The 24501-nt window shown below is 37.9% G+C and overlaps 3 protein-coding genes across 4 annotated transcripts; 1 reads left to right on the top strand and 2 right to left on the bottom strand.

The window, feature by feature from the left end:
• Positions 1-306: 306 nt before the first annotated feature.
• Positions 307-9491, bottom strand: LOC103514085 (neogenin). The gene is made up of 13 exons (XM_026827129.1): positions 9378-9491; positions 8966-9049; positions 8198-8366; positions 7607-7883; positions 6910-7119; positions 6419-6586; positions 5762-6056; positions 5022-5224; positions 4280-4435; positions 3732-3903; positions 3205-3390; positions 2206-2374; positions 307-580 (listed from the first exon to the last, which is right to left on the bottom strand). Exons 1-13 carry the CDS (start codon positions 9424-9426, stop codon positions 307-309), a joined length of 2412 nt encoding a protein of 803 aa, XP_026682930.1. The 5' UTR covers positions 9427-9491.
• Positions 9492-12432: 2941 nt separating this feature from the next.
• On the top strand, positions 12433-16422 carry LOC103514084 (serine/threonine-protein phosphatase 6 catalytic subunit-like). The gene is made up of 3 exons (XM_026827128.1): positions 12433-12671; positions 13873-13956; positions 15184-16422. Exons 1-3 carry the CDS (start codon positions 12527-12529, stop codon positions 15546-15548), a joined length of 594 nt encoding a protein of 197 aa, XP_026682929.1. The 5' UTR covers positions 12433-12526; the 3' UTR covers positions 15549-16422.
• Positions 16423-18813: 2391 nt separating this feature from the next.
• On the bottom strand, positions 18814-24483 carry LOC103514077 (protein CLP1 homolog). Of its 2 annotated transcripts, none has more exons than XM_008478944.3 (8): positions 24317-24483; positions 23282-23483; positions 22931-23098; positions 22425-22656; positions 22030-22203; positions 21443-21630; positions 20558-20753; positions 18814-19428 (listed from the first exon to the last, which is right to left on the bottom strand). In XM_008478944.3, the coding sequence occupies exons 2-8, from the start codon at positions 23459-23461 to the stop codon at positions 19019-19021; spliced, it is 1548 nt and encodes a 515-aa protein (XP_008477166.1). In that variant the 5' UTR covers positions 23462-23483; positions 24317-24483; the 3' UTR covers positions 18814-19018. The 2 variants fall into 2 exon arrangements, with proteins under 2 accessions (XP_008477166.1, XP_008477165.1); XM_008478943.2 differs by lacking the exon at positions 24317-24483 and adding an exon at positions 24124-24299.
• Between the last annotated feature and the right edge of the window lie 18 nt (positions 24484-24501).

The raw sequence follows: 24501 nt of genomic DNA, 5'->3' as shown, positions 1-24501 counted from the left end.
ACAAGACCTCATCTCTATCCGAAAGAGACCTACGATGTATAGTTGTATACAGGGTTACGCTAATAGACCTGACAGGCGGGCCTGATAAAGCGTACCTGCCAGGTTTACCTGAAAGTGAATGGTCAGCATAACATAAAGTGTACGGTGCGGTGGATCATTGTATGTATGTATAGTTGTATACAGGGTTACGCTAATAGACCTGACAGGCGGGCCTGATAAAGCGTACCTGCCAGGTTTACCTGAAAGTGAATGGCCAGCATAACATAAATTGTACGGTGCGGTGGATCATTGTATGAGTACCAGTCTTCAATCGAATAACTTACCAATATAGGAAGTGGCAAAGGCGCGATGGTGCTTGTCCAGAGAATTATTCGAAGAAGGCGTGGACGCATTGTGCTGACTCTTGGGAGGCGGTTCGTACTCCCCCTGTAGCTGAGTAGTGGGAGCTAGGTCTAGAGAGCCCTGGGAAGACTTCTCAATAGCTTTGAGTTCCATTTGATCGTGATGTATCCAGAGGTCGGGCGGGTTGATTTGTGTGGCGGGAGCTTGCTGCTTGCCTCCCGTATTGCCTTTGACGTAACTAAATGTGGGAAATGAGAAAGTATTGTGAAATTAAGAAGAAAATGTTTTGTGTAGGACAAAACTGAGTTTGATTAAGACTGAAAACTTTGCACATCAGAGATCAATTTCCAAGCTAGTGTATGTAGGCCAGGTATTAATTAGAGACGAATTGTGATTACTCAGATAATTGATGATCCAAATTGTAGGCAAATACTTTTTGTTTTGTGTAGGACAAAACTGAGTTTGATTAAGACTGAAAACTTTGCACATCAGAGATCAATTTCCAAGCTAGTGTATGTAGGCCAGTTTTAATTAGAGACGAATTGTGATTACTCAGATGATTGATGATCCAAATTATAGGCAAATACAGTATACCTATTTTCACCTACCATATTTTAAAATTAATTGTAGATTTGGGACCTCTATAGGTCTAAGCGAGCCCCTTAGTGCCGCGGGAGAGGCTATACGCCTTACTGAAAAATGAAGGTAAAATCTAAAGTACAAACAACGAAAAACATTTTTTAAGAGGGATTAAAATTAAATTGAAATTATTTTTAAATACCTACGGAGAAAATTTAATTAGAAGCTGGCGAAACGATCCCCATATTCATCAAGGAATAGTTTTTCTTATAAAGAAGAAGAAGAAAAAAAAATATTTACCCCTAAATAGTGCAGGGTGAAAAGTAGGTTTCTTTATGACGAAGAAAAGCTGTTTTTTTTCTTCTTTTTTAAAGGGGGGGAAAAATAAATAAAAATAAACAAGGTTTTAATTGCAAATTTGTAAACTCTATAAAACCTCAACCATCGATTAAAAAATAAATAATTGTCATGTGATCTGAGTGTAAAATTGTAAATATGTAGACATAATATATATATATTTTTTGTTCACAAACTCAATATAATAAATGTGTAAACTGACTACAAGCTGGTTACTACTTACAAAATTACAAAGTGTAAAAATGGCACCGGCTCGTGTTCGTTATGAAAGAAAAATCGACTGAAATTGTGCTGCACACTGATATAAATAAGGCTCATTTTTGACCCTTTTTATTCCCTTTTTTTTCTGAACTTCCCATTTGACAGTAGGAAGACTCTCACCAATTTTCTAATGCTTATTTTCTCATTTTTACTTTCCTTATTTTTTCTTCACTTACCCATCTCTTCCTTTGAAAACTTTTACATAGATGAGAAACCTACTTAAGGTGAAAACAGGGAAAATCCAAAAAGATCAAAATGGGAAATATCAAAATTAACATAAAAAGTACGTCAGTTATTGTTATTCTGTAATTAACAAATCCTTTTTTGTTATTCTTGACAATATAATCTTTGATTAGGTCTAAGCGAGCCCCTTAGTGCCGCGGGAGAGGCTATACGCCTTACTGAAAAATGAAGGTAAAATCTAAAGTACAAACAACGTACTTACATACTCTTCTTTCATCACCTTTAAAGCCCATTCCCACTTGTAGTGAGATTCACACAATTTTTTTCCGAATGTCTTGTAGGCAATATTATTTTAATAAGAGTGTTCGCGCTTACACACGACACGATTTTTTTCCGAATGTCCTGTAGGCAATGTAATTTAAATGAGTGTTCTGACTTACACACGAGATTTTTTTTTTTTTTTTCGAACGACAAGTGACTTACCCCTTCTTACTCCTCTCAGTGCTGGAGTTAAGTCGACAACAGCACAGTACGATTAGCACAGCCGCCACATAGATAACGAAAGCTATACAACAGCCTATTATTGTGTACAGGATCATCGTGTTGGATACTTGGTTGCTATTGGGAATACCACCAGCTTCTTGCATATCAGCTGAAAAGAAGAAAGTGTCATTTTATTTTCTGTGTCCAACATAATGTCTATTCCTATCTTATCCACTCAGAAAAAAAAAGCGGTTTGGATGGCTGTATCAGCATAATGAAAAGTCCTAGCTAAGTGCAGGGTTTCTCTAAGAGGGGACAGAAAAGAAGAAATAATAGGAGGGGTCAAAAAAGTGGAAGGTAACCACCTAACCACCTAATGAGGTTAACACTTGAGGCGTTCTCTAGCATCATCATCGTGTTGGATACTTGGTTGCTATTGGGAATACCACCAGCTTCTTGCATATCAGCTGAAAAGAAGAAAGTGTCATTTTATTTTCCGTGTCCAGCATAATGTCTTTATGTCTATTCCTATCTTATCCACTCAGAAAAAAGCGGTTTGGATGGCTGTATCAGCATAATGAAAAGTCCTAGCTAAGTGCAGGGTTTTTCTAAGAGGGGACAGAAAAGAAGAAATAATAGGAGGGGTCAAAAAAGTGGAAGGTAACCACCTAACGAGGTTAACACTTGAGGCGTTCTCTAGCATTCAACCCTTAGAGCTCTATAGGGATCGAATTTCATTCCAAATAAGGATAAGATTTCATGCCACAGCCCTAACCAGCCAACACAGCCCTAAATTTAAACCCTAACCAGCCTGGCTAGCTGGAGGTTACAAAGGGTTTATCATGCTTCAAAGGAAAAGCACAGGTTCTCATTATGGTTGACTGTGGTTCAGGACAGGTCAAGTAATCTTGGCTAGAGATCATTAAACCCCTGTCGGTGCAGCTACACCACTACAACAACAAACAACAACCATGAATTGACAAAATAAGGTAAACTTACAAGCTGTGGTCCAAGTGACGGTACTACTGTACGGACTACTGCCAGCCGAATTCCTTGCTTTGATTTTGAAATAATAAATCCTGCCCGGCTCCAAACCTCGCACATTGGTGGACATTTTATCTCCCACTACACTTTCTTCAATCCACTGATCTGTGTTTGGATCACTAGAGTAAAGGATGGTGTACCCTGAAACACAAACGTTAAAAAAACCATGATAGCAAGGACAATACTCTGTCATAAAGGACAAAAATGTTATTTTTTTCTAGTTAATCAGGGTGTTCATTTACCCTGATTAATTAGAAAGAGACTTTTTAGTCCCATCCCAGCAGGATAAACAAGGTATATTCTATTCTATAAAGGGGCAAATATTGTTAGTGTGATAAGACCCATCTCTTTGTTCTTATGATATGTTATTGAATTGAACGAGTTCATTGCATCTCTTCTGGGCTTTCAACATAGCAATGAGGATCAACCACAGAAAAAGAAAAAGTAAAGAAAATCTCATACGTATGAAATAGCTGACTTACCGGATATCTGTCCATTGGCTGACTTGGGAGGTTGCCAGTTCAAATTGACCAGGCTCGGATCGCCCTCCTTGGACACCACAGTGAGGTCTCTAGGGGCAGAAGCAGGGGCGGCCTCCTGAGTTGTATTCAGCACAATCATACTCCATTCGGACTCCTTCTTGGCACGTACCACCTGGGAAAATTTATCGAATGAAGTGAGGTTTTTGTTCACAGACGTGCGACGATCCCGGGTTCCAAGTTAAATAAAATGGGACGACCTCTCCTGGGGCGAACTTTAATTGATAAGGTTCGTTCTCGGACCAGCGGGCTTTCTCTTATGCTGTCTTCCTTCTCTCTTCGATTTTCAGACGCCAAGGCCAGCCACTCACTTCAGGTAGACCTGACAGGTACGGCTGAAAAGGTCCGACTGTCTGGTCTACCAGATACCTGATGAGCACACACACTATCAGGTAGACCTGATCAGGTGTACCTGTCGTCAGGTCTACTTGATAGTGAGTGGCTGGCCTAAGACCTCCGTCGTTAGAGTACGAGCGACACAATATACATACCTTAACAGTAAACTCATATTGGGTACTGGGTCGAAGGTCATTAATCTGGACTGAGGTTATGTTGGCGTTAATATATTTGTAGCGTGGATTGGAGGCTCCCAACAGATGTGTATAGCGAACCAAATAGTGGCGACCTTCTTCGCCATGTTGCTGAAACTGAAGAGGAAAATAGTTATCATTATCACTAGGGACCAAAGAAGAGTAGACTACTATTAATGAATTTATTTAATTTTGACATCCTTTGTAAATACTATTTTACTTAGGTTATTTTAATCAATGCATACTTAAGTAAGTATCAAGAGTAGACTAGGTATATAAGTTCAAGTAGTGCTTTATTTAGTCTGTCAGCATGTCCGCATCTAGGATTCCAGCCAGTGAGGTGGGTCCCAGAGTCCGAAATGTTGGTTAAAGGGGAGAGGATACTACAGATTATAGGCCAATACTTTTAGTATATTACAACGAAAAAAGCCCCCCCCCCATACGAACCTGACTGTCAACTTAAACAAGATATATTGTGCTAGAGTACCTATGTATATTTAATATACATTTAATAGAGAAGAAAAAAATATTCAAAATTTGGGCTCTCCGGGCTTTTGGGGGGCCCGTAGGAGGGCTTCTACGGTTCACTGAAACACTGAAAGCTACAAGTTGATATCACATTGAAGATATCAAGATACCACCTTGACGTAATGCAAAAACGGATCCTAAGAACATTAAAAAAAGAAGAAGAAAAAAAGTTTACCTGATCAGGCAGGGTTGTGTCGATCCAAGATATTCGCATAGAGTAAGGAGACAAGACCTCTGATTTGAGCCCCATTGGCGGGATGAGTACTTTAGGCGCCTGAGGTGGAGGTTCATTTCTAGTGCGAAGACTTTCATACTTCTGAGGCCCATCTCCCATTTCGTTAAACGCTCTTAGACTGATGACATAGTCGGAATTGGGTTCTGAAACGAAATGTTAGGGTTGGTTAAAAGAATATACCTTGTTTATCCTGCTGGAATAGGATTGAAAAGTCCCTTTACCCCCACAGTCTAATCAAGGTCTCGCATATTTTGACATATTATGGGGAACACATTTTACATTTATATGAATAAGAACACTTTGATTATATGAATAAGAACTTTGATTATATGAATTTATATGAATAAGAACACTTAAATTAAAATAATCCCAAAGGCAGAAAAACATTACTCTTGACAAATCGAATGTGCCTATAGGCATACCTATAATGTATTCCAAGCCTAGTTACCTTGGAGGGTAGCAAACCAGCCTTGTAAGCACTAGGTCGCGGCTTCGATTCCAGGGGCGAATTTCATCCTTAACAGATAAGGTTCGTTCTCGGAACGGCTGGTTTTGTGCTATCCTGTCCTAACGCCTGGCTTTCTACCATCTCTCTTCGCTTTTGAAACGATAAGATCTTAGCAGTTACAGTTCCCTCTATCAAACACATCGAAAAAACTGCTGAAATTAAGAATATTTACCTAGTCCAGTAATCTCATCGGACCGCTGTTTGACATCAAGAATCTGTTTGACAAATTCATCCGGCACTCCCTTGCCCCAGCCCAGGGTAAATCCTCGCACCATTATACTCTGATCAGCAGGCGGGGTCCACGATACAATAATAGACGAAGGACCTCCAGGCCTGGCTTTGAGGGAAGCGGGAATATCAGGCACGGTAAACTCGCCCAGGTCCTGGCTGAAGGTTTCTGCTGAGAACCAATCCGTGGCCGGCCCTGAACCGTTGACATTCATGGCCCAAAGTTTGATCTGGTAGGTCTGTAAGAATAGAACATGGGGTTATTTATACTTTTGTTGTAGAGGTGTAGCTGCACCGAGGGGGTTGATGGTCTCTAGCCAAGATTACTTGACCTGTCCCGAACCACAGACACCCATCATGAGGACCTGTGCTTTTCTTTTGAAGCATGATAAACAGAAGGGAAGAAGGGAAATGTTGTTTATACTGTAGTAAATACTGCTCGAAGGAGACTACTAGATCAATATTCAAAATATGTGATGTTTTTATGTAAGGATATAAATTCAGAACTTGTTCTACTAAATAGCCCAGCCCATAAATCAGGTACTTACTAATTTGTTTTAGCAAAGCTTTCCATGTGGCCCTTAGTTACAAGTTTTCTTACCGTGCTCTTATTGAGTCCTGTTATGACATACAATCTCCTGTCTCCTGCCGTGGTCACAGTTTCACCTTTATCCTTCTTCACGTCTTTCTTCTTGTATCTGAGCTTGTAGCCTGTGATTATACCGTTCTGACCTCTTCTGGATGGTGGCTGCCATCTGACAGTAATGCTCTGAAAAAATTAAATGATAGGTAATTAGAAAATTTAACACTAAAGAAAACTTATACTGAGGATAAAGTTCCATACCTTCAAGGTCTTTTTTTTTAATTGTTACTGATACCTACATGTATTAATCTTAAACCCATCAAATATACGATACCTTGTTTAGACTGCTGGGGAAAGGGTCTTTTCAGTCCTATTCGGACAGGATAAACAAGGTATATTCTATTCTACTTCGGCTGGGATTGAACCCACGCCCTTCTGTTTATCAGGCGAGCGTCTTGACCACTACACCACCGAGGCAGGTCAGGAAAATAAGACTTCTCAATACTCACCGTAGCTCCGCTAGGTTCAACCGTAACATTGGCCGGGGGTTCACTCGGCTTATCGGAGAGCGTCTGCACACTGAGCTCCTGTGAGGTGGTCCCGGCACCGTTACCGTTGTGAGCCACCACCCAGATGGAGTACAGTGTGAAGTGGGACAGGCCGGTCAGTTCATAGGAGAGCTGAGGAGTTACCACGTGACGCTCCACGGAAGTGTCTTCCTGTAAATTAGAGGGGAATGATGTTAGTAAAATGTATTCCTGAAAATGAGGGGAAATAAATAATATTGGGAAGTATGTCAAAAGGATTTTTCCCCTTTTCTAACCCCTCCAGTAAAAACATTTTTTAAGAGGGATTAAAATTAAATTGAAATTATTTTTAAATACCTACGGAGAAAATTTAATTAGAAGCTGGCGAAACGAACCCCATATTCATCAAGGAATAGTTTTTCTTATAAAGAAGAAAAAAAATATATTTACCCCTAAATAGTACAGGGTGAAAAGTAGGTTTCTTTATGACGAAGAAAAGCTGTTTTTTTTTCCTTCTTTTTTAAAAGGGGGAAAAATAAACAAGGTTTTAATTGCAAATTTGTAAACTCTACCTACTCATGAAATATACAAGACCTTGTTTAGACTGCGGGAGTAAAGGGACTTTTCAGTCTCATTCTGGCAGGATAAACAAGGCATTTTCTATTCTATTCTTATTTACCTCTAGATAGTACAGGGTGTAATGTTTAATCTCCCCATTGGTCACTGTGGGTTTCTCCCACGTTACCAACAGACTCGATGTTCCCACTACCGGGATGTTCACATTCAGGGGTGGACTGGGCACATGATCTTCAGGCTCAGTTTTCACAGGTAGGGCACTCGACGCCAACCCTGCTCCTAGAGCGTTGTAAGCTACAACTCGGAATGTGTAAGATGTGTTGGGATGAAGACCTTGGATGATGGCTTCTACTCGGGCTGTGGCATTGTAAGCACGCTCTCTGGAAAGAGAAAATTTTATCAATATAATTTGAGAATTTGACCAAAATAATAGTAGTAGCCTACTGCTGGAGTAAAGGGACTTTTCATTCCTATGCAAGCAGTATAAATAAGCACTATTATTATTATTATTAGTATGTACAGAATTAGTGCGTCAGCGGACTTCAGCACTCATTAAAAAATGAGACCCTAAGGGCCTAAATCTAATGAGCAAAATTTCCTTCCTTAGACCGTTCAAGAGTACTTTCTACTCTAGTGTTAGGAATACTATGAATACTGTGTAATTTAATGAACAGAACTCACTCAGTCAACTTACCTTTCGGAGCCTTCTCGCTTATACAGGACACAGTAGACCAAGATCTCTCCTCGGGGCAGGGTAGGAGGTAGCCATCTCAACGCTACAGACCGAGGTCCCACCATAATGGCACTCACAGATTGAGGGGCAGAAGGTAGAGTGAGTGTCTCATTAATAGCTTCTATAGAACCTGGAATATCGAGAATATATTACGAATTGAACTAAATGTAATAATAGTGCTTATTTAAACAGCTCGCATAGGACTGAAAACTTCCTTTATTCCATACACAAAAATCCCGCTTTGGGACTTAGGTGTAGGGGCAAACAGCCCTAAAAGATATGTTAAGCTTATACGAATCTACGAATCCTTTAATCCAACAGTAGGCTACCAAATTTATGTTAACTCTGGAAATTGAACTCGAGACTTGCTTCTACATCAAATAATATTTTAAGGAGCATATTATACTCCTTGTGTATTTGATCTTATTCAGTGTTTGTAAGTGTAATCCTCTTGAGAATGGACCAACTTCTCCTTTTGAAGTTCCATTTAGAGTACTTAAATCTTTTTCCAAGCTTAACTCTACGCCATAAAAATCTACCTGTACTAGTATCCAATGGTGACGCTGTCATGGAAGTGGTAGAAGTCAGATGGTATTGAGAAGGTGGAGTTGAGGAAGAAGGATCTAAACCAAAATAGAGGAAGGAGAATGGACCAACTTCTCCTTTTGAAGTTCCATTTAGAGTACTTAAATCTTTTTCCAAGCTTAACTCTACGCCATAAAAATCTACCTGTACTAGTATCCAATGGTGACGCTGTCATGGAAGTGGTAGAAGTCAGATGGTACTGATTAGGTGGAGTTGAGGAAGAAGGATCTAAACCAAAATAGAGGAAAAACAACACAAAAAAGAAAATAATAAAAATGAAACGAAAAATAAGAAAGAATAACAAAAAAATAAACAACATAAAAACGAGGGAAAATATGTGTAAAGTTACAGGAGTGTAGACTTTACTGATGAAATAAGATAAAATGAACATAAAATTAAATAAATAATAAATAGATGTCTTTGTTTGATGTCATCCATAAGTTATGGATGACATCATATGTGTTATGGACCATAACACATATCGGTTTTCTCGAATGAAGTTAGTATCAGAGTTCCTATATCACATATAAGAACCACATCGTCTCTTACAACTTACCCATGTCAGATATAGCAAGCAAGGAAGATGCCTGTATGTTTCCAGCCATGTTAGAGGCAATACACTGGAAAACTCCACTGTCCAACTTCAGAGTCCCTTGAATACGAAGATTATTGTTTCTGAAACACAGATTTCAATTTTATCTACAGATAACAGTTCAGTGCGTTTGACTACTCCTAACATCCAAAGTTCCGCTGCTTAGCGCAAAAGTTTGGAAGCTGAAAAAGAGTTCGCGATTTTCAGGACTCAAGTTTTCGGCCCAAGTCGATCAAACTTTGCAGAGAGGCTTTTACGAGGGTGTAGATCAAAAGTATTCTTGGACCGAGCCTGGAGAAATGTGCGGTTCGGTTGTTAAAAAAAAAAAAAAAAAACAAACAAATGGTGTAGGAAATCAAATTTAACTTGCTTGTTGCACACATCATATTTTATCATATTAAAACATATAATTCATCAAATTAAACTTTGATTTAATATACAAGGTAGATTTCATGACTTTACTTGGACTTCAAACTAACATCCTCCAGATCCCAAGTCCACCTAAAAACCTAGTTACATACTGAGGTAAATTTGGGTTGAAAACGAAAGGTGAGAAGAAAGAGGAAAATGCAAAAAGGGATTGGTTGTATTCCCTTCACAATGGACTCATCTGTAAATTATCCTGGAATAAGTCCCTTATGATAGTTGGGACATACAAGCTGTGATAAGTGATAAGATATACATATAATTGATGAGTGATTGTGTATGAAAACAGGACCAGTATGAACGTCATGATTAATTGTATTAGCAGATAGCTAAAACACTTAAATGCAAAAAATAAAATAATACTTGTAATAATAATAAAAACCTAGCATTGTTGTTGCTCTTCAGTTAGATAAGACTGGCCCTGAAGTGTGAAGTGTGTTTCTCATCAACACTTCAGATTTCTATTTCCATGGTCTCCATATCAGTCATGTACAACGCTCAAATTTTTTTCTAACCACTTCTTTGTCTGGTCAAAACTTGAACCCATTCCAATTTTCTTAGAATAACTGAGCTCTGGGTTAACCCTTTTGTTTACATTCTATGAATTCATTTATGTACACAAACAAATAATCTTTTTTCATATTTTTACTTTTTTTATTTTCAAGTGTTTATCTCTCCCTTTCAAATTTCTTTCTCTCTCTCTCTCTCTCTTCTTTTTCATTTTGTCAAGTATGTAGGTATTATAATTATATTCTTACATTACATACAATGGTACCTATTAGTAAGGACTCACCAACAAAGGGTTAAGAGTATAGTGTATCAAAACAACTCTGCCTATACATGTAATGTACATGTGTAAAAGTACAGAGTATGGAGTAGGTACCAATTTTTTTTTTCTAATAACCATTACTTAATAATGATTGATTTTACACAGCCCAATATAATGCTGCAAAAATACTCATTCTATTACAAATTAACAAACCTCAGTGGTGTAGAGGTTAGCACGGTGGACTCTGGATCTGGAGGTTGGTGGTTCTCGAGTCCAAAATTAGCAAAGTGTATCAAGGGGGCATGAAATGTGTGATAAGTAAGCATATTATAAGCCCAACCCAAGTAAAATTCCTTCCTTTTATTGCAAATTAAGAACAAAATACCGGGGCATGAAATGTGTGATAAGTAAGCATATTATAAGCCCAACCCAAGTAAAATTCCTTCCTTTTATTGCAAATTAAGAACAAAATACTGTTAGTAAAACAAAGGGGTCATGCAAATTTACCTTGTCACTTCTCCGTCATTCAAATTTCTCCATTTTATTTGGGCTGGTTTGATTCCTACAGGAGTGTGCAATTCAGCTTTACAATTCAACACGTCACTTCTCCGTCATTCAAATTTCTCCATTTTATTTGGGCTGGTTTGATTCCTACAGGAGTGTGCAATTCAGCTTTACAATTCAACATAACTGATTGCCCAGGACTCACTGTAGTATCTCTGGGCTCATCAACAAATGTTATTCCAGCACCTGAAATTTTAAATACACAATGATCACCCTATTTTTTTGTGAAGAGGGTCCCTGTTTCTTATCCCTACAATAAACTATTGGAGGAATATCAATTTGGAATCAGGTAGTTCTGAAAGTTATATTAATTGGTTACTTGAAAAAGTACATAAGACAGAAACTTTGTTAAACAAAAAAGTGTACATGGAATTTTACTAGGTTTACATTGATTTTATGGGATAATTTTTCTATGGGGTAGATGGAGGTTGAACATGCTGAATGTTGTTCATCTACCTTCCAAACAAAAAAAAAGGTGCTTCTTGGTAATATGTACATTGTACAATATAAGTACATACATCTTCAAAATCTAGAATAATCCACAATGTGTTACCTCTGTTTTTACTCTCTCTCATTCCAACATTCCCACACTATCCTTGTTTAAGTTACCACTCCAATGCAAAACTGTAGAAACAATATCCTATCTCACCTCGTCCGAGCTCATCTCAACCCAGTACATAACCACAGCCTCATGTTGTAATCCACTCTATAAGGAGTCTGACGGTAATTCAAATAGTGGGGCTATTTACCACTCCAATTAGAATAAATAACATTTTTTTACTTTCTATTACTACAGTATTTTTTAATGTAGGTACTGACTTACCTAGAGAACTCTGAATTACAGTTGCATATAAAACAAGGCATAGACCATAGTTAAACATAGCTACAAAGGCTACTGTGTTTGAACACAGTAGAAACTCAAGTAAGGAATGAATTCATTGGTATTTTTTTCCGTCGATACAAATCCAATTATAATCTGTTGAAATAACAACTTTATATTAATTTTACAATTTACATTGAATTTAGGGAACAGAAATAAATAAAAGGGATAAAATAAACATCCAATCACTAGAAAACTGAAAAACTCGAAGTAGAACTCATTTTTACTTTCCCTATCCTTACCTAGGAATAGAATAGAATATACCTTGTTTATCCTGCTGGGGTAGGACTGAAAAGTCCCTTTACCCCCGCACTCTAACCAAAGTCTCATGTATTTTGACATATTATGGGGAACAGGAAGGAAATTATTTCTTTGTAATTTACATCTATTTCCCCCTTCTGTTCCTCCCAGTTCTATGATCTAGAGCAGCTGTTCCGAACGGGGGGTCAGGTTCCCGACACCAACTACATATTCATGGGGGATTTCGTGGACCGCGGTTACTACAGTTTGGAAACGCTTACCCGACTCCTGACGCTGAAAGCAAGATGGCCTCACAGGATAACGTTACTTCGTGGTAATCACGAGTCGAGACAAATAACACAGGTCTACGGGTTTTATGGTAAGTTTAACCAACGAGTCTATGGATTTTATGGTAAGTTTAACCAACGAGTCTACGGGTTTTATGGTAAGTTTAACCAACGAGTCTATGGGTTTTATGGTAAGTTTAAGTAATAGAATGGAATATTCTCTGTTCATACTGCCGAAATGAGACTGAAAAGTCCCTCAACTCCCGCAGTCTAAACAAGGTCTTATGTACGAGTATTTGGTACAGAATAAATTCACAAATAATAGATATACGATTTATTATTATTAAAGAGAGAACTGTAACAAAACGGAGGTTTTATTGTCCCGAAATCGAAAAAAGAGGATAGGAGACAGCCAGTCGTTCCGAGAACGAACCTTATCTGTTTAGGATAAAGTCCGCCTCGGGCGGGAATCGAACCCGCGACCTGGCATTTACAAGGCAGGCGCGCTACCCTCCAAGCTAACTAGGCTGGCTAAGGCCAGCCAATCACTATCAGGTAGACCTGACTGACAAGCGGACCTGATCAGGTGTACCCGATAGTGAGTGGCTTACCTATGTAAGTAAGATTATTTCTGTTTTCAGATGAGTGTCAGACAAAGTACGGGAATTCCAATGCATGGAAATACTGTTGTAAGGTGTTTGATTTCCTCACAATAGCGGCCGTAAGTATCCATTCTGTCAGTGTTTGATTCGTAAGTATCTTTTCTTTCAAATGATTCGATTTTGTATTAATTGAAGTTCATATTGGTAATCATTTAATCAGTAATCAGCCTTGTCAGATAAAAAAATAATGGTGGGTTTCACAAACCTTTTTTTCAGCCTCTAACAGCCTGTTAACTTAACAACCCTGTTGAGCCTATGCCTATCCATACATATCAAATGGAACTTAACTGGCTGTTAGCTTAACAGACCCTCTAAGAACTGAAAAAAAGTCCACCCTAAGTGATCTGAATCTAGAGTAGAATACATGTCTTATTGTCCCGAAATCGAAAAAAGAGGATAGGAGACAGACAGTCGTTCTGAGAACGAACCTCATCTGTTTAGGATAAAGTCCGCCTCGGGCGGGAATCTAACCCGCGACCTGGCATTTACAAGGCAGACGCGCTACCCTCCAAGCTAATAACTAGGCTGACTAAGGCCAGCCAATCACTATCAGGTAGACCTGACAAGCGGACCTGATCAGGTGTACCTGATAGTGAGTGGCTGACCTAAGTAATTTTATTTCTGTTTTCAGATGAGTGTCAGACAAAGTACGGGAATTCCAATGCGTGGAAATACTGTTGTAAGGTGTTTGATTTCCTCACAATAGCGGCCGTAAGTATCCATTCTGTCAGTGTTTGATTCATAAGTATCCTTTCTTTTAAATGATTCGATTTTGTATTAATTGAAGTTCATATTGGTAATCATTTAATCAGTAATCAGCCTTGTCAAATAAAATAATGGTGGGTTTCACAAACCTTTTTTTCAGCCTCTAACAGCCTGTTACCTTAACAACCCTGTTGAGCCTATCTATACATATCAAATGGGACTTAACTGGCTGTTAGCTTAACAGACCTTCTAAGAACTGAAAAAATAGTTTTGAAATCCACCCTAAGTGATCTGAATCTAGAGTAGAATACCATATTTCTTCTCATTTATCTGTGATTTCTGCTGTTCTAATAATACAGACAATTGTGAAAACCTTGGTGTTTTGGAATGAGTGGGACTCCATATTTCTTCTCATTTATCTGTGATTTCTGCTGTTCTAATAATACAGACAATTGTGAAAACCTTGGTGTTTTGGAATGAGTGGGACTTGTGTTATGCCTGTTATATTTTTCATCACTATCATAGATTGTGGGACTTGTGTTATGCCTGTTATATTTTTCATCACTATCATAGATTGTGGGACTTGTGTTAGGCCTGTTATATTTTTCATCACTATCATGGATTTTGAGAGGTTTCATTTGGCTAAGGCTGAGAGAACCTTTTAGTATTCTTTGACCTTTAATAGGTAAGGGTTTGATTGGATTCCTTGGATGTGTTATACCTGTGGATGTACTAGGTTGCATTTCATCAGTTAAGTACAATGGTTTACCATCCATTGTGTATAAAATGAGGCCAGGCTGATCTCTTTCTTTCACAAATGAAACAGGCTTACATTTCTTCATTTTGATTGCGGCTCCATTTGATGCTTTGTCCATTCTAACTGAAGAAGGTTTAGGTGAAGGATCTGTAGAATTTAGGCGTTGATTTCAATCTAGACGAGGTATTTTGTCTTTATTGGTTTAAAAAATTGTCCGAAAAAATGGTAAAAACAGAGTCATCTAATATTTAGAACGTCCTTATTGTTCGGTCGAATTATCAAATAAAGTACAGTCTTACATACTTACCTCAGTTGGAATTAAAGACCCTCCTTACCAAGTAAGCACCTTGACCACTAAACAGCTTTGGTGAACTAATAATCATTATTTGTGGTGAAGCAACAACAGCCCCTCCACAACTTTGTGGGTATCACAGTATTACAAGTCTTACATTTACTCAATCATCTAATAATTATGATCTGTTTCCCTATCAGGTGCATTTTGTGATCTAGTGTGGTCTGACCCTGCCGAAGTGGAGACTTGGACTGTAAGTCCTCGCGGTGCTGGGTGGTTGTTTGGAGCCAAAGTAACGCACGAATTCATCCATATCAATCATCTGAAACTAATCTGCCGCGCTCATCAACTTGTACACGAAGGCTACAAGTACATGTTTGATGGGAACCTCGTCACCATTTGGTCCGCACCAAACTACTGCTATCGATGTGGTAACATTGCGTCCATCTTGAAGTTCAACTCTGTTGATAATCGAACCCCAGCTCTGTTTCAAGCCGTGCCTAACGAAGAGCGTGTCATTCCAGACCGTGTGATCACGCCTTACTTCTTGTGATCATTGGAGAGCAGAGTGGCATCGTATCGTAACACCTTGTTTAGACTGCACGGGTAAATGGGACAGTTCTGTTCTAGGCTCCGTTGTGTTCAAGTGTGAAGCTCAAGCTCCATGTTTTGTTGATTGATAAGTTCGGTATTTGTAGATCAGTAAAACACAAGTGTCACTTAGCTTAAAGCACGAAGTTAACAGTCTAGTGATATCTAATGAGTGGATAAAATTCAAGTTGGTCCGGCCAACCAAACAATGCCGCGATGGTCGGTTGTCATTTGATGCATGGAGCCTTCAACCCAGTTTCTCAAAGCTCAAACTCCTAATTTTTAATTTCAAGTGAACTCTAACATCTGGTCAAAAAAAGACAACTCTCTGACCTTCTATTGCCCGATTTTACAGTAAGTTAATTGCTGAATTTTTACATATGATGCTCATGGGTAAAAATATGAAAACCCCCCCTACGTTAGCCCTTTGTTTCAGTTCACTATCTAGAAGGTAAATCCTGGTTAGCTTGACCATCAGACTTTGAAACCGGGCAGTTGACAATAAATTCTTGTTTGAGGAACTGGTATAGTTTGAGCAAGGTACATTCTGTTTACCTCTTCTATCCCAGAGCCTTACACAGGGTGCTATTTTATGTCCTTTCTCTTCATTCTATGCAATGTTCCCTGTTCCATTGCTATATACCTACTTATAAACATATATTCGTCTTTCCCGGATTTTATGGTTCAATATTTATTACGAGTAAATGTATTACATATTTTATTGTGTAAATATTTTACCTACATGTTCCCTTTTTTGTATTTGAAATCAATGTTCTCATATATTATTAAGATAGGGGTCAGTACTGGATTAAGTAGTGTGGTTTCTTTCATGCAACAACTTTTACAGATTAACCGGGGTTTTAGTAGAAGATCAAGTAGTGATATGTAACGCAAAATGTTTTCAATTTATAAATTAAACAAGGATGTGAAGCTTCACTGTAACTATATAAAATTTTGCCTAATATCGTTATTTCAAAACAGTGATTCATCAAACTACCCTGTAAAACACAGATGGGTTTGTGGTTTTGAATAACCAGCTTAAATAAATATATGCAAATTTGATAAATGGAAAAATAAGTTTACAGTCAAGTCCAGAAAGAAAACAAATGATTGAGAAAGATTCTGATCTATGATCTATTATAGGCCCTATTATATTATTTAATCTGTTATCGAAACATATCAGAACTCCATATCACCCCACAACCCTTTTAAACTTAAATACGGCCCTGCTAATGCACACACACACACACACACACACACACGGTCGCCGTCGCGCTACGCGCTCCTTGACATGTCCCACAGTGCAGCATAGGCATAACTTTGAAAGTTTGAACCGCCGCCATTTTGAATCAGGATGGAATGTGACAATTTTAAGTAGGTAGCCTATGTCTATGTCACCCGGAGTAGGTACTTTTCTTAACAACCACAAAAAATTTCATCAATATCGGTCGAGCCGTTTCAACCAAAGGTCTATTTAGCGTGACAGACAGAAATTTTTCTGTGATTTTTGGAATCAGGGATGCATAAGGAGTCAGAATAACTAAAAATTTCACGATTCTAAGCAATGTAGGTACAGACAAATCTACAATTTTATTTATATAGATTGAATCCATTGTATCCGGACTCTGGATCTACAGATTCGATGGCTTATAAAAAAGAAACCTATGAAATCAGAAAATCTCCAAAATTTGACAGGGAAAATATGGCGATTAGAATATAACATGGGCTTCACAATACGATGTACTGCGAAATCCACGGATCTCCACAGAGGTAAATGATCGAGCACAGAGAAAAAAAAAAAAAAAAAAACAGCCATCAGTCAACAGCCAAGCCAATCCAAAAATTCCAAAATCCAAATCAAAAATCAAAGGCAGAAGTTTTATTTTCCGGAAAATTGGAAATTAATCTGGTGTTTTTTTTTTAATTATTTAGTTAAAGTTGATTGTAATTAGTTAATCAAGTGTTTTTGTGTGTTGGAATTAGTTTTATGCCAACCTGTGGTAAACCTTTACCCTAGGTGTGTTTGCAATAGGTATGGTATGACACTACTTGAATACTGGACTATTGCAGGTTAGGATTCTAAAGAAAAAGACAATCATGGAAACAATCTACTATGAAAGGATTCTCAGAAGTGAGCTGTTCCACCCAGCCACTTATTATTTTTCTAGAGGGAACTTTAACATCGGAGGTGTTATCATCACGAAATTGAAGAGGAGGTCAGGATAGGAGAAAGTCAGCCGTTAAGAGAGCGAACCTAATCACTTTGGGATAAAGGTCACCCCGGAGGGAATAGGTCCCGCAACCTAGCGCTTACAAGGCAGAAGCGCAAAACTCTAACCTAACTAGGCTGGCAGAATATTTCTTCTTTTATTAGTATGTACAGAATTAGAGCGTCAGTGGACTTTATCACTCATTAAAAAATGAGACCCTAAGGGCCTAAATCTAATGAGCAAAATTTCCTTCCTTAGACCGTTCAAGAGTACTTTCTACTCTAGTGTTAGGAATACTATGAATACTGTGTAATTTAATGAACAGAACTCACTCAGTCAACTTACCTTTCGGAGCCTTCTCGCTTATACAGGACACAGTAGACCAAGATCTCTCCTCGGGGCAGGGTAGGAGGTAGCCATCTCAACGCTACAGACCGAGGTCCCACCATAATGGCACTCACAGATTGAGGGGCAGACGGTAGAGTGAGTGTCTCATTAATAGCTTCTATAGAACCTGGAATATCGAGAATAGAAGTTTAGATTAAGCTTAGGATAAGAAATTCTTTGTAAAAAAAAAAAAATGATACCAAATAAAACATACCTATACCTTATACCTTATATTACGAATTGACCTAAATGTAATAATAGTGCTTATTTAAACAGCTCGCATAGGACTGAAAACTTCCTCTATTCCATACCCAAAAAGCCCGCTTTGAGACTTAGGTGTAGGGGCAAACAGCCCTAAAAGATATGTTAAGCTTATACGAATCTACGAATCCTTTAATCCAGCAGTAGGCTACCAAATTTATGTTAACTCTGGAAATTGAACTCGAGACTTGTTTCTACATCAAATAATATTTTAAGGAGCATATTACACTCCTTGTGTATTTGATCTTATTCAGTGTTTGTAAGTGTAATCCTCTTGAGAATGGACCAACTTCTCCAAAAACAATTTTATGAATCATTCTAAAAAAAAAAAAAAAAAATGTTTTTCTTAAGGCCAAAATCTGAACATTCTTTTCTCCGATTAAAATGAACAGCAAATTACAGTAAGTCTCACATAGAGAAGTAAAACAAAAATTAGTACTAAGTATACTAATCTTAAGACAGAAATATGGTTTTAAGCGCGAATGCTTGATAAATTTGGTCACCAAAAAATGAGTATTGAGTACCTGGAAGATAAAATCACTGGATTTTCTCTTTTGAACTTTCTTCTGTTTTATTATTCTTTTTCTTTGTCCTCCTTACTCGCCTTTTTCTCAGCCTCGCCTTCTTTCACCTTCTTCTCTTTACCCTTATCTCTTTCGGAACTTTTCGCCGGTTTCTCCCCCTCTTTCCGTTTATCGCGCGTGCGACTTCTCTCTCGGTTACTCGCTTTCTCAAGTAAATCAACGATCAACGGCTTCGAGTCAAAGGAATCACTCAATTTTTGGTCAGTGAGTATCATACACACAGGCGAGCAGAAGGTAGATCGAGGAACTGGGGAAATGATTTGTACTGTAGCTCGGCCGGTGCTTACATGGAATACAGCCACGTAGTGCTGGATCACCGTTCTATAGAAGTCTTCTGGCTTGGGGTTTTCCACCAGAGGGACGTGGACAACACCCATAATGGCGTTTTCGTGGCGGACCTCTGAAAGAAAATAGAATCTTCTTATTTAAATTACCTACTCCAAATTAAACAAGGTTTCAATCAGTTTCTGATAATCCCGAATCAAAAATTATTTGAAATTTCGCGCTGAATGTAAAATGGAGACGCCACAGAGATGTCACAGATCACAGAGCAGTGTGAAGAAATCGTTTTGAACGATTGGCCGATCGTGTATACTACCCTTTCTATTTTGTGCACTCCCAGAATGCATTGTGAACTTTCAAACGATAAACAAGGTATCTATTGTAATAGAGTAATGATGTAAAAAACAAGCTGGGACCGTCCCTCCGGGAATTTTTGTGCATTTGGTCGCGCTCCTGGGGCTTCGCGGGGTTGAGCATAGGGTCGCGCTTCACGCTCCCTATTACTACATAACATATCTACCTACATACTTTCATGTAATGATTGAAAATCAAGACTAGAGCCCGTTCTTCCTTTATTCCTTTTAAAGATTCCTAATAACTACCAATATAATGCTTAAGTCACCCATCCATTTATTGGCCTTGCTCGGCGTAGCTTAACATAGATGACGCTGAAACCGGTCTTAAATTAACGACTGAAGTGTTTTCTAAAACTTTCTCGCTTTGAGTTCATAGGTCATCGCGACAAATTTCAAGATCAGAGCTCATTTGTATGAGAAAATGTAAAAAAAATACCCCAAAAACCTTTTTTTTTTGTATGGACAAAATTTGCACCACCACTTTCGTGTTCCTGGTATAAAGACCTTTAATTTGATATATAGGTCGACCAGGTTTGGATAAGTCCTTCTATGGGGACAGACAGACAGACGACACCGAAGCGAATACAATAGTCCGTCCCTTATACCTTTTTATTCCTATCGTAATAATAAAAGAAGGACGAGTCGACCAGGTTTGGATAAGTCCTTCTATGGGGACAGAGTGACGACACCGAAGCGAATACAATAGTCCGTCCCTTATACCTTTTTATTCCTATCGTAATAATAAAAGAAGGACGGACTAAAAATGCAAGTAATAAAATGTCAAAATACACAAGACCTTGGTTCTGCCCACGTTACGATGGTCTGAGCGTGACCGCGGGCAGGGGTAGGTATAATCTGTTTCAATTCAAAGAGAAAGATTTTCGCACTTACTCAATTCGATGGATGTAGCCTTGGATCTAGCCCGTTTTCCCGAGTTGGGTACAATTTTTTCGATAGTGAACACTTTCACTTGGTCAAACTCGAGCTCAATCCTGTATGGAGTGAAAGGTTGACTCGTAGTACCAAAGAAATATTCCATGATTTGATCTGATTGCTCTCGACGAAGCCTGGGGATTATTTTCAATGTCTGGGGAAAAACAAGATCACAGTAGGATTATTTATCATATTACACATAATAAACACGTGGGCTGGCTGTGGGACTATAAACAGGGAGGAGAACAGCTAACCCTAACCAGCCTAGCTAGCTGGCAGTTTTCATAGGGTTCTCTCTGCTTTTAAAGACCAAGCACAAGTCCTCACGATGGTTGACTGCGGTTTAGGACGAGCCAGCCACCTTAACATGGCTAGAGCTAGAGACCATCACCCCGGAGTATAGTGAATACAAAAAGATATCTTTATTCTGCTATTGCCATTCGGCAAAAGCTAAAGCCGCTACAACAACATAAACATTTTTTTTGTAAGGGACGAGCCCTAATCAATAAATATTTTCCTTTGCCTTTTCCCGTTCCAACGAGGTCGTCGTTTTCATCATCGTAATCATATCAGCATCAGGCTGATGTTTTGAGGCTGACATTTGGTTCTAGCACAAATTTTTTACAGTTGGTTTTTGTAAGGGACGAGCCCTAATCAATAAATATTTTCCTTTGCCTTTTCCCGTTCCAACGAGGTCGTCGTTTTCATCATCGTAATCAAATCAGCATCAGGCTGATGTTTTGAGGCTGACATTTGGTTCTAGCACAAATATTTTACAGTTGTATTTGCTTCTTGCCTCAAACTATTAACATTGGACAAACAGCTTGAAAGAATACTACTTACTGATGAAATGAGTCTAGACGTATGAATGATTTTGACAAAGGGTGGCAGATCCTCAATCAACTGATTATAAGTGGTACAGGACTCACAAACTATCACATGGGTCACTTGAAAATCTTGGCAGGTTTTAAGGAGGAGTTTATAACCAGAACCCTGGGTCCAGATAGGAGCGTTGATCAGTACTTCTAGTTCTGAAAAATCAAATAAGTAGGCAGCAATTAATTAAAAATGCAAGGTAGGTACTGATTTTTTTTTCTTTTTAGTAGCACACAATAGGCCATTAAGAGGGTGGCAGATCCTCAATCAACTGATTATAAGTGGTACAGGACTCACAAACTATCACATGGGTCACTTGAAAATCTTGGCAGGTTTTGAGGAGGAGTTTATAACCAGAACCCTGGGTCCAGATAGGAGCGTTTATCAGTACTTCTAGTTCTGAAAAATCAAATAAGTAGGCAGAAATTAATTAAAAATGCAAGGTAGGTACTGATTTTTTTTTTCTTTTTAGTAGCACACAATAGGCTATTAACGAACCTTTAAGATAAAAGAATCGAGTTATAAAAGTATAACATAATTGAGTCGAGACTTACTACGAAATTTCTCTCTTCTGGCTTTGATCAACTCAGCCAACTTTTGCATTTGAAACTTGAACAGACCAATATCGTCAAGTGGATTGGTGTGGCCAAAACAGTATATGACACAGTTCTTGAGATTTGACAGAAACCCTTCTCTGACAGATGGTGGATTGTGAGCTATACATGCGCCTGAAAAATTAATAATAATACATAAACTGGATTAATATAAGGGCAGTATTGAACTTCTCTTTCTATATGACTTGTATTATTATCCTATTCATATTTATGTAACAGTAGCCATTTACCCATTGCCTACTTTAAGATAATAAACACCTGCAATTTCAATTGCTAATGTGGACCTACTGGTGAATGATAGAAAATAAAGTGAAACAATATTTTTCTCAAGTTACCTATACTTCCAGGAATACTCAATAGATTTTGTGATAGGTTCAAGTCAACATAGAATATTTTCTTATCCTCGTCACTGGCTTGTCTTAAGTTATAGTTAAGTAGAGTTTCTACAGCTGTGATTCTTCCAGACTGTGTTCCTCCAATACACAGTGTTACTGGCATGGGGGATTTTGATTTTAAAGCTTCTGCACGAAATTCTTCCAGTGACAAATGAATGTTCAAGAGAGTATCCTGAAAAAATCCAAATGTAATTAATTTGTTAGTCATATCCTTGCAACCTACTAGGAATACATGCAAAATTTCATCACTCTAAATCAAACCATCATTGAGATAATTTGGTAGATATCTTTTTGGACTTGGGGACCCTTTAAATGGATGTTTGAGCTCATTTCCCAATTTTAACTATATTGACTACAATGACCACCAATACTTCCTTTTCCTTATTACATTTTATAGGTTCTTTGTACATAATGTAATATTTATTTATTAATTAACTAACACTCACCACTGATGTTTCATTAGATGTTTCAATGCATGTTGTGGAGGATCCTTTAATAACACTGATACTGCATCCATGGTATGTGAATATGGTAACATTTGAGTGAGAGCCAAAATAATATTTCAGATTATTCTCCAACTTTACACCACAAATTTCTGCAATACCTTGAAGTATCTGAGAACCAAAAGTAGGATTTGAATTGTAATGGGAAGATTTCACATAAATTAAATCTTTTATATTGTTATCAAAATTGAACATAAAGGTTTATTCAAACCTAAACTTTCAATGTGTGCTTTAAAAAAAAAAAATAATAATAATAATAATAATTAAAATTAAAATAATAATATAAAAAATTACCATTACTTCCACTTTTAGGTCATTATCCACCTGGATTGTTAGTTCATGGAAAGCTTTCAATTCATAAGTGACTTCTGCAGAGGTTCTTTTCCATTTTTCAATGTCACTTTCTTTTGGTTCTCCATTTTCCTTTAGACTTCTTTCTTCTCTCCTTCTCCTTCCAAATTTACTTCTTGTCATAGTGTGAACCTAGTTCAAGTTGCTGCAATAAAGAAGAAAGCACCTAGTAAAATGGAGCAGTTGCAAATGGGTAAAAATTATAAATAAATGGTCGATTCCTATGTAAAAAGTTGGGAAAAATCCAAATATGAGATCAAAACTCCAAAAAAATAACTATAAAAAGTCGAAAATTCAATTTTTTCCATTCTAATGAAAGAGTTCAAATAAGTGTGATGTCAGACTTTACGCAGTTGTTTTTTTCGTCCGTTAGGTAGCGCCACTATGCAAGCGCATTAACGGAGGAGCAGAAAGAACTGCGCAGAAACGTATGCACACAAACACATTAATGCGTTGCCTGCGAGGGAGCTTTGCTCAAGACATTTGATGTGACGTCTTCGCCTACGGGAGCGTATGCCGTGACGTCAAAGTTTACGATTTACCCGTATTTTTTAAATCAATTTATCTCGAGATCTAGAAGTGTAAGAAAAGAAAAATTCTGTTGGTCCTCATTTTTCCTGCTCTATGACTTTGAAACATCACCCAAGTAAGCGCAACTGATCTATTACTTACAATAATAGTCAAGGGCTAATTAATTTTAATACAATTTTTCTCCTTGTGTAGAAAAACATTGACAATCAGTGGGTACATAAAATTAGTGTCTACAGAAGCTCAAAGTTACTGACCTGTCATTTCAGTGCTCTGAAAAAGGTCCAAAATGATCTGCAATAAGATTTGAAGGAAGTCAAGCAGATGTAAATCAATCAAGTCAAGAATAATAGGGGCTGATTGTAAAAATTCCTAAAAGGGGCTAAAGTTTGAAGATCTTCTTAAGGAGTACCTACTGGCTACATTTCCTCGATAGTTATCAACACATACCTTCAAGATAATAACAGAAGGTGATACTTTAACAAATACAGCATCAATTCACAAGAAGAATCGCATAATCACTAACTTAAAAAAATATAAAGTTGATTCCATTATTTCTGGGAAAGCCGGTTTTGGGGAAAAGCGGAAAAGTCGAAAATTCTTCAATCAGTTTCTGATAATCCCGAATCAAAAAT

This window comes from Diaphorina citri, unplaced genomic scaffold (assembly GCF_000475195.1).
Source record: "Diaphorina citri unplaced genomic scaffold, Diaci psyllid genome assembly version 1.1 scaffold1079, whole genome shotgun sequence".
Lineage (NCBI taxonomy): Eukaryota > Metazoa > Arthropoda > Insecta > Hemiptera > Psyllidae > Diaphorina > Diaphorina citri.
The sequence above is the reverse complement of the archived record's forward strand: the minus strand, read 5'-3'. Positions and strand labels throughout refer to the sequence as shown.

Excerpts from the sequence above, each read along its gene's own strand:
- LOC103514085 (XM_026827129.1), bottom strand. The coding sequence starts at position 9,426 with ATGGCTGGAAACATACAGGCATCTTCCTTGCTTGCTATATCTGACATG. Across the intron at positions 7,884-8,197 it reads AAGCGAGAAGGCTCCGAAAG|AGAGCGTGCTTACAATGCCA; the intron begins GTAAGTTGACTG and ends TTCTCTTTCCAG. Across the intron at positions 581-2,205 it reads ACTGAGAGGAGTAAGAAGGG|TTACGTCAAAGGCAATACGG; the intron begins GTAAGTCACTTG and ends TCCCACATTTAG.
- LOC103514084 (XM_026827128.1), top strand. The coding sequence starts at position 12,527 with ATGGGGGATTTCGTGGACCGCGGTTACTACAGTTTGGAAACGCTTACC. Across the intron at positions 12,672-13,872 it reads ACAGGTCTACGGGTTTTATG|ATGAGTGTCAGACAAAGTAC; the intron begins GTAAGTTTAACC and ends TTCTGTTTTCAG. Across the intron at positions 13,957-15,183 it reads CCTCACAATAGCGGCCGTAA|TTTCCCTATCAGGTGCATTT; the intron begins GTATCCATTCTG and ends AATTATGATCTG.
- LOC103514077 (XM_008478944.3), bottom strand. The coding sequence starts at position 23,461 with ATGACAAGAAGTAAATTTGGAAGGAGAAGGAGAGAAGAAAGAAGTCTA. Across the intron at positions 21,631-22,029 it reads CAGAAGAGAGAAATTTCGTA|AACTAGAAGTACTGATCAAC; the intron begins GTAAGTCTCGAC and ends TTGATTTTTCAG. Across the intron at positions 19,429-20,557 it reads GGCTACATCCATCGAATTGA|AGGTCCGCCACGAAAACGCC; the intron begins GTAAGTGCGAAA and ends ATTTTCTTTCAG.